Source organism: Centruroides sculpturatus, unplaced genomic scaffold (genome assembly GCF_000671375.1).
Source record: "Centruroides sculpturatus isolate CEXI.00-Female unplaced genomic scaffold, Cexi_2.0 scaffold701, whole genome shotgun sequence".
In the NCBI taxonomy this organism is placed as follows: Eukaryota; Metazoa; Arthropoda; class Arachnida; order Scorpiones; family Buthidae; genus Centruroides; species Centruroides sculpturatus.
Window position 1 is genome coordinate 173,776 of NW_019385058.1, and position 13,588 is coordinate 187,363.

General features: G+C 30.3%; 1 protein-coding gene across 1 annotated transcript in view; it reads left to right on the forward strand.

The window, feature by feature from the left end:
• The window catches only part of LOC111634064 (DNA topoisomerase 3-alpha-like), a 100,572-nt gene extending 91,414 nt beyond the window's left edge, over nucleotides 1–9,158 (forward strand). The window contains exons 28-30 of the mRNA XM_023378745.1: nucleotides 8,642–8,775; nucleotides 8,889–8,969; nucleotides 9,053–9,158. Coding sequence (XP_023234513.1) covers nucleotides 8,642–8,775; nucleotides 8,889–8,969; nucleotides 9,053–9,087 — 250 coding nt within the window. The 3' untranslated portion in view covers nucleotides 9,088–9,158. The remainder of the gene's footprint in view (nucleotides 1–8,641; nucleotides 8,776–8,888; nucleotides 8,970–9,052) is intronic.
• Nucleotides 9,159–13,588: the final 4,430 nt, after the last annotated feature.

Here is a 13,588-nt window from a genome sequence, read left to right on the forward strand (position 1 = left end):
TACTTTTCCTTTGTTTAAGGGTATTTGGGCAGTTTATTCTCTGTTGTATTCTCAAGTAAACAATACATACAAGTACAGTACAGTATTTTCTGAGGAAACACTCGTACTTATTTTTTTTAACCCCATTCCCAATAACCCGGCATTTTCACAAACTCGGCCACCCTTCGGTCCACATTAGGCCGAGTTTTCGAGGTTCTACTGTATTAAATATTATAAGAAAACCAATTAATTTAATCTTTCTGTTAATAGGGATAGATAAAATGGTAATCAATGAGCAATTATTTATTGTAACATCATCACAATGCTGGGTTGCAATTTTTAATCATATTTTTAATTTATTTAATTTAAAATATATGCTCTCCATCACAAATTAGTAGTGTCTTGCTCCTGTACATTATATTTTTTCTGTTAGCAATAGAGTCATGCTAGTAACTCCTTTCAAGGGAAATTTCCGAATTGAAATAATGTGACTTCTGGTTTGCATTGGAAGTTTGTACATTGAAGTTAATTGGGGCCTCCTGTCTCTAATCTTTCCATATCTGGTTTTGGCTTTCATCTATCTAATTCCATTCTCATGATTAAGGAAGTATGACAGTGAAAAATTATAGGTCTACAATTTTTTCAAATTTCTGCTAAATGACATCAGATTTGGGTGAGATTTGGATGGTTTTTGAAATCCATTTGGCCTGCAGAGGGATCTCTTTGACCAAATAGAAAAGTAATATTGAATGCAGTGTCTTATGAATAAAGTTAAAACAAAATGCAAATATCTACTTTAGATTACTTTAAAGCAAACATTTAAGACCTATATGAGCTACATTTTCATGTACAATACATAGAATTACATGTGATGCATGAATAAATAAATTTTCTTGCAATATAGTGTTAATCAATATGTAGCATTTTTAAAATAAACTTTGCTGTATTGTTTTCATAGTAGTTTGTGTAGTGTTACACTAGAAATAACCAAACATTCTTACTAAACCCAATACGTTTAAAGCTATACATCAACCAAAGTTACACTAGAATACTATATATACTATGTAGTGTTGTTGTACACAGTACCATAAACTGTACTTTGTATCCATTGTATTTTTGTCATCTCTTTAACAAAACCATCCCCCTTGAGATGTGCAGTTCTAAGTTTTGAAGGTGGTCATCTTAAAGAGATAATTTTTTTAAATAAATTATATGAGGTACAGTCAAACAGTTCTGGGACTGGTCCAATAAAAATTGGCTGATGAACATGTTAATTTATTGAGAGTTGTTGCCTTTGAAAAAGTTATTTCTGAAGCTGTACATAGATTCCAGCACTTCTCCCAGTTTTCAAAACATTCCTGGAACTCTCTTTTTTTGTGTGACACTGCAATTAAAGCACTCACTGCAATTCTGTTTGAATGTCATCAATGTTCTAAAATCGCTGTCCTGTTAGCACTTTTTTTTAGCAGTGGAAATAGAAAAAAATCACACAATGCCAAGTCTGGTGACTAAGGAGGATGGGATACCATGGTTATTTTATTTCTGGCAAGAAACACTTGAATAGAGATAGCTATGTGAGTGAGGATGTCATCATGATGAAACAACCAGTTTTGAGCTTTCCAAAGATTTGGTCTATTTTGTCTGACATTTTCACACAGGAACCTCAAAACATCGATATAAAAATTTTGATGCATAGTTTGGCCTTGTGGAACAAATTCTCAAAGAATAATTTCCTCCTCATCAAAAAAAAAAAAAAAGCAGTGAGCATGCTCTTGAGATTGCCCCACACTCAGCCTGTTTTCTTTGGTCTGGGTGAGCCACGATTTTTCTACTGTGTCTATTGCTGTTTGGTGTCAGCGTCGTAACTGTAAATCCATGTTTAACCCTTGTAATCACTTTATTTTCTGTTGCAGTCTTGCCAAGTTTGAAATTGGATCTATTCTATATAGCCAGAAACAAAAACTACATACAATAATTACACAAAATTTAGTGGGAAGCTAAACAACGATGTCTATCAGGCATCCTAGTTTACGCAAGTTTTGCACATGATCAATTGTAGTGGCATGTCACCAGTCCCAGAACTTTTGGAATGCACCTCATAACTTTTAAAAATAAGCTAATACCTAATTTCCATGAGAAATTTGTTTTTGCTGGCTAATAAAACATATTTATTAACTTAATTATTCTATTTATTATCCACTATTTAAAGTGTCATTCTCAAATAGTTAATTCTCATTTTATTAATAGCTATAGCTATTCTTTATTTACATGTAGAATTTTATACTGTTTATTTTATAATAATATGGAAAACTTTACATTACACTAAATCTACCATTTACCAAATCCAAATTTTAATTTTTTTCTAATATTTAGGAAATCACAACAAATTTATAATTTTTGCAGCTGAAAATGTTTACTTTAACTGTTAGAATTGACAAAGTATATTGTCATGTAGCAGCTCATAGCTTTCTCCACCAAAAGCTTCCTTCCTTGTAATGATAGTTTTATGTATTGATAGATTAACAACACAAATCTTTGTAAATTCATCTAAATAAATATTAAGGTAACAATATATATATACTTTATCATCAGAAAGGAAATCAATAATACAATGTTACTATGGCACTTATTATTATGTTAATGAAATGGTATAGAAGAAAGTAACAACCCATGTTTACATAAATCCAAAAATATTTTGTGTGCACAGACTCAGCAACATTGTCACTTCTCCTTTTGTAGCAATAAAAACATAGACACAGTAGAGTTCAAATTGTATCGTCCAGTTTCTGATCCATCAAAAAGAACACCTTACGACTCCTTAAACACAAATTAAGTCTTATTTATTTAACACTATTTACAGGGATACGCAGCAATACATCTTGATTTTTTTAATTACAAGGTCTTAGTCCAGACTTGCTTCTCATTACACAGTCTTAGGATAGACTTGTTTTTCCTCACAGTTTTAGGCTATGCTTGTTTCTCCCAACAGTCATGTTGCCTTATATCTATGTTCTAGATCCATTGGCTGACCAATTAGGAGCCGAGCTTTCTTTCGGGTCCACCTCAGTTGGCATACCTGTCTCGATTTGTCCAGGATGACTCCAACCGTCCCTTCCCAGGAAACGTGCTCCAACGAGTGAAAATTTGACTCAGCTTGTCACCACTTGAAATCTTTTTGACAGACACAATTTGGCATTGTAGACATAAGATTTTGACCCGCTCATCCTGAAGATTGATGATCAGTTGTTCTTTGGTGTGATATTTGTGTTTTCCAAATAGCTTTTTCAAATGCAACCACAAGTCCTCTATTTCATTGAGATCTGATGAATATGGTACTCAGTCTAACAAGAGACATTTCTTTGTTGCATTAACTATACACATGATCTAGCAAGTTATTGTTGAAATATTCTACCTATCTGGCCTCTTAGGCTGCAAATGCAAAAGAGATGTTCTAGAATTATATCATATTGCATATGGTTAAAATTGTGGCATTTTCTCCAAGGTGCCCCATTTGCAAAATCTGTATTGTGTAAAATTTATTGTCTTAGGGAAGATAGTTTAACGAATGTTTACTAAAATCATTTATATGTGATTATTATCATTTAAATATTATTGTGAATTGTATTATAAATCCTATTATACAGTTTTTCAAGAGTTGTGACATTTTGAGACGTTTGTAATTTTATCAATTAGAATTTAATTTCATAAATAAGGGCCAGTTTTATATGCATTTATTATTGCACTATACATGCATACATATTTTTTTAAATGTCATATATATATATATATTCATGTTAAAGTGCCTGAAATATACATTTTGCATATTAAAAACTCTAGTAATATACACTAAAATTTGTAGGTTGAAATGCTACATACATTTTACTTCTATCTGCAAGAAAATCTTACTAATGTCTATTACATCACATTTTTTAGGTGGGGGAATAAACATGGGGCAACAAGTGGCACAAGGGATTAAAAAATTGTCACAAAACACATATTGGAAGGTTACATGTAGGAGATGTTCAGTCAATTATGAATATTATAAAATTACATGTTTAATTAATAAAATTTTATAACTTTCTAAGCTATCTGATCAATCACTATTGAATTTACTTCTATGTATACAATTGTTTATAAGATATTTGAGGATGATGGAAACTAGCCTATCTCATCTTTTAGTTGTATATTTTTGTTTATAACCCTGTATAAGTGATGAGAAATGAGTAAATGCTCTTTGCTAAGTTATTAATTAATTATAGATTTAGTGTTGAAGTTGACAGTAATATTTTGTTCCTACTGATATTATAAACTCTACTACAGTTAGTTTCATTGCAACTAGAATCTACCTGTGATTAATTGTTGTTTTGGTTTTATTTTGAAATTTCATGTTGTGCTGATGTAAGGACATTTCACCACTTGAAACTGTTTTTTTTTAGCAAGAAATGGTTTATAGCATATATTAAAAAAAAAGAATTTTTCCATCCGTTAAATATCTGGAATCCAAACTCTTGTCCGTAATTTCTTAGCAATTTTGACATTAGTTTTTGCCACTTTATCTATATTGTTGGTCAAACCAAACTTGATATATCAGAATCTTTTCTGCACATACTCCATAACACAGAAGTTTGTCTATCTCTTATCAAAATTGGTTATATCTAAATTTAAATACATCTGGAAGTGAAGGTTTGCTTTGGGGTCCAGATGGCATAACTGGCAAGCACAATAAGTGGAGGTTGCAGATTCAAATCTGGGCTCATTCTTTTTTTCCAGAATGTTTTAAATTATTTAATAAATCATTATGATTATTAATTTAGATAATAGATGGTGCATAACGTCTACCTCAAGTTTCTAATTATTAATTGTAGCATAATAATGGCCTGATTAATTATGGCAATTGCTTGGCTTAGTTTCAATACATTGGTCTTTGGGATATTTATATACATATATTTATATTTATTGCAAAATATGCAATAAAAATTATAAAGATATCTTTTACATTCATTTTTAAATATGCATTGTTGGACAACCTTAATTTGATGTACTGTACTTGGACTCAATTCAACATCATAGCATTTAAGGAAAAACACATGAATACAGAGTATGTTTACAAATTCAGCATTTATTCATTATTCATAAATATACTTATCTACTCAAAATATAGGTTTCATTTGACTTTGCATGTCTGTCATTTTTCCCTTGAACAATCAACAAATATTCAATATTATAAACAGTGGTTTTATGCATATCTGCTTGAACAGCTACTTCCTGTTGTAGATTTTTTTTAAACTTGAAATATGTTTATTTCCAACTACAGTGGTACCTCAGGATACGAAATTAATCCGTTCCGAAACTGAGATCGTATCATGAATATGTCGTAAGGTGAATAATTTTTCCCCATACGATTACATGTAAAACCAAATAATTCGTTCCAACACGAAAAACACACTCAAATTAAAGCTAAGTAGTACATTAAAAAAAATAACTATAGTAAGGAAAACACTGAAAAATGCGTTTTGTAGTTGTAAATGTATAAATAACCATAATAGAATAATAATTGATAAAAAAAATGTAGTTTTATTTGCACTTTATCTTTGAGGATAGACAACGGTGTAGGTGTAAACTGGTGGCGGAAGAGAGAGAGAAGGGAAATGATACTAAAACTTAATTTACATAACATAATGTAACAATAACTTAAAAATAACTTAGAGAAGATAAAAAAATTAGTGTTGCTTTATATATATATATAAATAATGTTTTGGGATGTTTATATATATATATTTTTTTATTCACTACTTTTTGCTTTCTTTCCTTCACTTCCACCAGTACTTTCACTGGATAGAGGTTGCTTGGTAAAATATCTGTCCAAAGAGGTTTGGCTTTGCCTACTTTTTAAAATGTTTCTAAAATGACTTAGACAAAATGTCATTACTCCGAGCAGCAATATGACCAGTGTGAACCTTTTCGGGATGTTTCTTTTCAATAAAATCAGTCTCTTTCTGTTAATACCTCAAGATTTCCTTTATCGAGCGAGATCCTTCCACGACGAAGCAAACACACGTACTGAGATCGATGAACAGAAGTGAATAAAAAATGGCGCTGCAAACTAATGTAACGTCGTATGGTGAGTGTTTGTTCGTATCGTGGAACAAAAATATGTTCAAATTTCATGTCGTATCCTGAAAATTTTGTATGCTGGGGAGTTCGTATCCTGAGGTACCACTATATTTCTGTAATATAATCCTGAAGCTAGAAAAAGTAGAAATAAGATCTGGAAATCTTGCAGACCAAATTACAAGAAAATAATAATAATTGCAAATCGGAATGAGTTTCTCTGCATTTAAAAATGCACAATACAACAAAAGTCAAATAATGTATAGTCTTATTGCAGCAATAGTTAAATGCTGTATTATTATCTGATATCTTAATCAAAATGCCTATCAGTGCCTATAAAGTGTATAACACCATTGAGCACTGGTGTTGTACTTGACCATTGTGCTGTACTTGACCAATAGGCTAGCAACATGGAGTTTTCTAACATGTGTAACACCTAAATAGCAGCCAGTTTCCCACAGAAAGTCTTCCTAGGAGGCAGATAACTTGTGAGTTGCATTTCTGTATCTCATCAAACTGAACTAAACCTTAATTGAAATGTTAAAAATACTTATATAGGATGTCCATTTAAACATTTATCCAAGGACAAAATACTGTTTAGCATTGTGTAAATGTATCCGTATGATGCGTGCTTGTTCCGGTGGTAAAATAACCAAAGGAAATCTAAGATGATCTAGCATAACATATAAATGGTCTCTGACTGTAAAGGATAAAAAAAATTGATATGAAAACATTAGCTTTATTTTGTTATAGAACATGTTCAAAATGACTGTCTTCAGTGGAAATAGGGAGACGTAGATGGTTGAATGTGTCATTATGGATGGCATGTAGCATTCCATCAGTATCACCATTTCACGAGCCTCTCTAGTTTGCCAACAAGACACGGTACTGCTGGGTGCGCATCATACAGCAATACTTTTAGATATCTCACAGGGAAAAATCCACAGGAATTAAGTCTGGAGAATCTGATGCGTCCTTTTTGTCAAACGATTTCTTTTATTTTACCGAATGCATTTATCATCATCAGCGTGGCATTTTTTAAATGAATAAATCTTTTGATGCTGATAGATATTTAAGTATTGATTATTTTACCATCGAAACAAGCACGCACCACACATACGCTTGAGTAATGCTGGAAAGACCACTTTTGCCCCTGGGCAGATGTGTAAGTGGACACCATGTATTTATATTGCTTTTTGGTTTGAATTAATTTCTAGAGCGATAAAATATTTTACTGTTATATTATTTGACCATATCAAGTAATAGCTGGAATAATTATTTCTATTGTAGATTATAATTTTTTCATTTTTTATTTTAATGCGTGTTCCTAAGACATACCACAGCGATGCAGGGAATTTGGAAAAGAATTTAACAGCGATGTTACAATATTTCGGGGTAAAAGTAACTACTGTTGTTAAATTGGCATTAAATAAAAAGAAGTGAAATTTGAAAATGTAGTGACGACAACAAAGTAATTAAATTTAAAGAAATTAAATAGAAATTTTAAGAAATATTATTAATGCAAAAGATATGAATATTCAATAAAACAAATCTAAAAAAGGGGGCAGAAAGTAATTTTGTTTAGTAAAATTTAGAATATTTTAAAATATTTCTGCATTCTTTTATTTTAAAAAAGGGGCGCACAATTTTAAAAATTCCAAAAGACACTTTTTATCATTTTAATGGCTGAATGCTCTGGCTTATTTTTCTATTTTATAATTTTGTTTAATCGAATTTTATTTTTGAATGTGACAAAAATAGAAATTATGTGAAAATAAATGTAGTGTAAATTTAATTTTGGAATAGAATAAAGAATAATAATGTAATATAATTTTATTCTATTTATTTATAATACGCTTCTTTATATTTATTTTAGAAAATAAATATTTTTATAATATAATAAAATAAAGCTAAGAAATTAAATAATAATTATATGAGTTAAATAAAACAATTAAAATCTATATAAATTCCACGGAAGGTTGAAAATTCTGTTCAACGTTAATGATGATATAAATTGAAAATACATTAAAAGAATACAGGAATTATTTAATTTCGACTAAGCTTTTCATTTTTTCTTTTAAATATATGACTTACTTATAATTAAAATAATTGTAATAATTATAAATTATAAAGATGATTATATAAATATTAAGACTATCTTCAACTTTGTCTGCAAGTCTTTTTATTCTAATTTGATTGATCGAGTTTATAATAAACTGAATAAACTATTAACAAGTTTAATTTATTCTTCGATTATGCAAGAAAAGCTGTTATAAATATTATAATATTTACGAGCCGAAAGAATTTTCAAGAATTACTTTAATCTCGTAACTGCAAAACTTGTCAAAATATCGACTTCGTCAAATTTTGAACAAACTTAAAGTTTGTTTATTACATCCCCAGGTGAAATTACAATATTATCATTAAAATTAATAGTCTCTTTCGATGAAAATTTACTTTCTATTGATTTATTTTTATTCAAAAATGCAAGTTGATTATAAAGTATTTTATAATAATATTTATTTGTTTATAAACATGTTGTGTAATTTAGGTTAATCGTCCAGAAAGAAGGTCAAAATAAGGGTAGGCATTTTTACGTGTGTTCAAAGTCTAGAGAGAACGGATGCAATTTTTTCCAGTGGGCCGAAGAACCGTCGAGTCAGACCTCTCTCAATTCGTTCTTACGTAAATATATTTATTAAATTGCTCTTTATTAAACGTATAATAAAATATTTAAGGAAAGAAATGTTAATTAAATTTAGTATTTTATCATTTTAACACATTGTTTTATGTTATAGAAAATAACGACAAGTCGTCAAACAGTCGAGTTCCAGAAAAAGTAAAAAAGAAACGAAAGTGCAGCATATGTGGACAAGAGGGTAAAGTTTTGTCTCGCTTGTATCCGTCACATCCGTATAAGAAATTCTAAAAAATTAATTATAATTCTGTTTAATTTTTTCAGGTCATAATCGGAGAAATTGCCCACAATTAGAATGAAGTTTCTAGAGTTCAGTCGAGCGATATCAAGGTGATATCAATTAGTAGAAATAAATATATGTAAATGAAAAGCACTGGTGTTGTACTTGACCATTGTGCTGTACTTGACCAATAGGCTAGCAACATGGAGTTTTCTAACATGTGTAACACCTAAATAGCAGCCAGTTTCCCACAGAAAGTCTTCCTAGGAGGCAGATAACTTGTGAGTTGCATTTCTGTATCTCATCAAANAACTAGTTCTCCAGTTTAATCAAAACAATTATAATTCTGTCTGCAGTCTCGTAAAACTTATTTTAACTTTGGAAAATATTTCTAACCTTAATTCCGGTCTTTCTCAAATAAAGATATTAATATCCCGACATTGCGAATGCAGAAGTCAAAGGGCGAGAAACGCCCCTCCGTCGGCTTTATAGATTGGTATTTGTTATGCAGACGGACCGATTGGCAATCAGTTTTAACAAAATAATATCTACGATTCGTTCCAAACTTCGACTCCATCTTAATTAATTATGCAACCATTCTATTATTTATGGATTACAATAAAGATATAACAAGTGTTTCTGACAAGTTTAATATTATTCTATCTAAAAATTACATTTAAAATTAATGTAAATGAACATTTATATTGAAAATGAATTCATTACAAACAAGATTTTCTGCCAGTAATAATCTCCTGTTAGATTAAAGAAAAATTCTTTTTACAAACTCAAATTTAAAGTAAAATAAAAAATCTTTTCATTATTATTTATATTATATAAAACAGAATCTTTGCTGTAAATTTTTTAAAACTCTGTATATAAATCTTTTTAAATATTAAAACTTTTATGTAAATTTTATGCAGTGTTTTTAGTATTTTTTTAATACATTACAAAACATATCCTATATTTGATTTTTATTGAAATCCTATATTTGCTCTTATTGAATTTCTCTTCCACTGTTTATAAAAATATTCCTTGTATAAAACTTTAGAATTCTGTCAACATTTTTTATGTAATATTTTTTTTTTTTTTAATTTTGAGAAATAAAAATGTGGCAGAAAATCTTTTATTCTCAGTTAACAGCAAGTTTAAATTGTAATGGGTTTATACATTTACATTATAATCTCCATTTATACTTAAATAATAATAATAATAATAATAATTAGGCAAACTTAAATCAGTAAAAAAAAGGTAAGTAATTATATAAACAGAATATCAGTTATCCCTCGAATTAACGAACAGAAAAAATTAGAAACTTATTAAAGCTTAAAAAAATATTAACACGTGGAAAAGAATGGATAAAGAGGGAATTCCTCACTAGAAGACTGTGTGACACTGGTCCCTATTTTAGGTGTTAGACACTTGAAGGAGGGGAATGCCTCACGGGAGGATTTTCTATGTGAAACTGGTGTTAGACAAGTGAAGAAAACACTAAACTCCACGTGTTGGTGGGGCGCAAACCCGCGACCAAACTACCAGTGTTAGTGGTTTTATCCACTATACAGAGGTGCGCCATGACTGCGGCAGGGGCAGTGAGGCAATACTTTTTTTTTTTTGGAGAGGACCACAATAGAATGGAGAATTACTCAGAGGACAACCCTCCACTATAAATCCGGCATAACAAATTAATTTCATATTATTGCCATGACGTTTTTGAAGCATCCGCGATAAGAAAACGTAGAAATAAAGTTTTAAATTAGTAAATTGAAGAAAATTACTGTGTAATATTTCATAGAAAAATCGCTTTGTTCATGAATATTTTTACATTTATCCATTAAAGTGTTGCGATTTAATTTTTATTAGATTAAATTTACGTAAATTCGAGCTTTAATATATTTAGTGGAGTAGTTTATAGAGCGAAAAGTGTAAATATTAAGGATTTTTATAGGGAAGGTGAGACAGATTCGTTACCATAAAGGGCCGTTAAGTGACGATAATAATTTACTAACAGATAATTAATCTGGGATCATTTCCGTTTTAAGCTCATTAATGTCACCGATCAAGAAACGAGATCTTGTTTCCAATCGAGAGCTAACGCCATTTTCTATAAAATTCGAAACAGATGTTTAAAATATCAATGAATAAAAATTATATAATAATAATAAAAATTTTTCCTCATTTTTCACTCGTCAGATGTCTCTGTTTAGCGCCCTTTTCGTCTCAAATTCTCATAAAGACGTCGTTAATTATACCTTATTAACAGTAAAGAATCGATGAAGTCAAATATTAACACAAAAGAAAATCCTTCTAATTAAAAGTATCCATTAATGACCATGTGCTAAATCTTGATTAGCTAACATTAATTAACGGTTAAGCTGTCTATAGCCGAGGAGGAAGAGGAGGAGGAGGAAAAAAATAAAATATATTTTAAAAAAATATCCTCCTTTTCTAAGTTCTAACGGTTTAATTATGGGTATAATTAAAGGAAGAATGTTTTTCTTGAGGATTTCTTGGTTTTATTTACGGCTGGAGAGGATGATAGAGATGCTGTTATAGATGACGTCGTGTTTGCCGAACGGCAAAACTCTCCGATCACAATTTAGCTTTTACAACAACAACTGTGACGTAAATGTGAACAAGTCTGAGAAGAGCATGTAGAACAGAACATCATTGGACTCTTGGGATTCCCCCCTTTCTCTCATAACTCCACAACTCCAGCTTCCAAAACTCCATTTAAACACGCTGCGATTTTTATTTTATCGAGAATAAATCTCGATAATTAAATTCTATTTTTTGAAAAATAAAAAATGTAAATTTTTGACTTTCTTCCATTAATCAAATAAATATTTTTTTTCTTTATATATTTTATTATTCGTTTAGAAGTAAAAGAACGATTAAGAGGAGTTGCAAAACTAAAGTTTTATAATGTGTTAGGCAAAGTATTTGACTGGGGAGCTGTTGGAGATTGTAAAAAAATGAAAGTTAAGCCGCTTCTTTCTTTAACCATTCTTCTATTGTAGTTGTAGTGGATAGAACTGGAGTTCGTATCCATAAAACATGAAGACTAGCAAAACACAAGAGACCTATTTCCGTTGTTCTATTGTCCTGTAGCACACTCGGACCGTTTTCTGTAGTTTATCTACTCGTTGTCAATCAAAGTCAGAAGCCAAGACTAGTTAACACACAAGATCACAATGAAGCTGTCACTGCTGCAATTCCTCTTTAAATAAATAGAAAAGTTTAAAAAAAATATATTTAAATCAGTTTCCTCCATCCTTTTTTAGAACTGGATAATCACTTCGCGAGTGGAAACTCTCCTCCAGTGACAAATGCACGAAGGTAAGTTAGAAATTATCTTTTCCTTTTGTTTAATTTTCCTCCCTTTTTTTTAATCTTTGGAGGAATATCCCAGTTATGTAATTATCCACGCGCTCTATAGTGGAATTGCTACGTAATTTCCGGTCGAAGCTCTCATAATTCAGGATTACGGAAGAGTTCGGTGACGTAGGATTATATATTTTTTTTTTTTTTACCAATTATAAATCCTGAACATGCTCATTTCGGATAAAAATCCGTCTTCCATATCGGTTTTTTTTTGTTTTTCCTTTTGGTTGGATGCGGAGGATACGTTATCGTTAGAATCCCTAACTGGAAATAAAAGGAAATTTTTAACGATAATATTACATTTATAATGACGTAAAATTAGCCTATTTCGGATGACGTACTTCCGGCCAAACGGCTTCATTAGTTGGCGAATTTCCGGTTGCAATTTTCGGGATTTTTATCTGGAAAAATGAAAGAGATCGGCTGTTTCAAGACGGGTTTTAATTAGCTTTAATGGTTATTAACTTTTCCTCTTCGATTGTGATGTTAAAAAAGGGAGGAAAATATGCTGTTGAAACGATGAAATTTTACATTTGTAACTGTATATAAGAAGTATTTTTACAGTTATTGCTTTGTTTATGGTTGACCATCTCGCGTTATTATCGGTTGTGTTGCTTTTGATCAAAAATTCCCTTTTCTAGGAGTAATAAATTCCCTAAAACGGATCATTTTAAGGGGAAAAAAAAAATATTTTCTGGTAGAAGAAACCATCTATTTCTATTCATTTACATAATGGAAAATTGCTTTTATTCAGGATTAAAATTTTTTTGAATTGATTTTAAATAATATAAATATATATATATATCTTTTGAAATATGTAGAAGTAGTGCATTTCTATAAAATTTTTATGAGCGAATTCTCTCAAATACCTAAGGAATATCGATTAAAAAATATCGGTAGCGCCTTTTTTTTTATTGATTTAAATTGAAATTTAGCTTTTATGATAGGATAAAATATCGAAAAAAAATATATATATTATCTTGCAGCAATTTTGTTAACCCAGCAAGATGCTAAAGAATTCCTTTTTACTGGGAAAAATAGCGGAGGGGGTTCGAATCGTGACGTCAAAGACGTAACTTGGTTTCGAATTTGATGACGTCAACACGCCTAAAGCGGTAAAGAACGACATCTGGTGAATGGAAATTCATAAATAACCGCATCCCCTTCTTTGCCTAAGAGAAAAAAGAAAAAATCGCCGG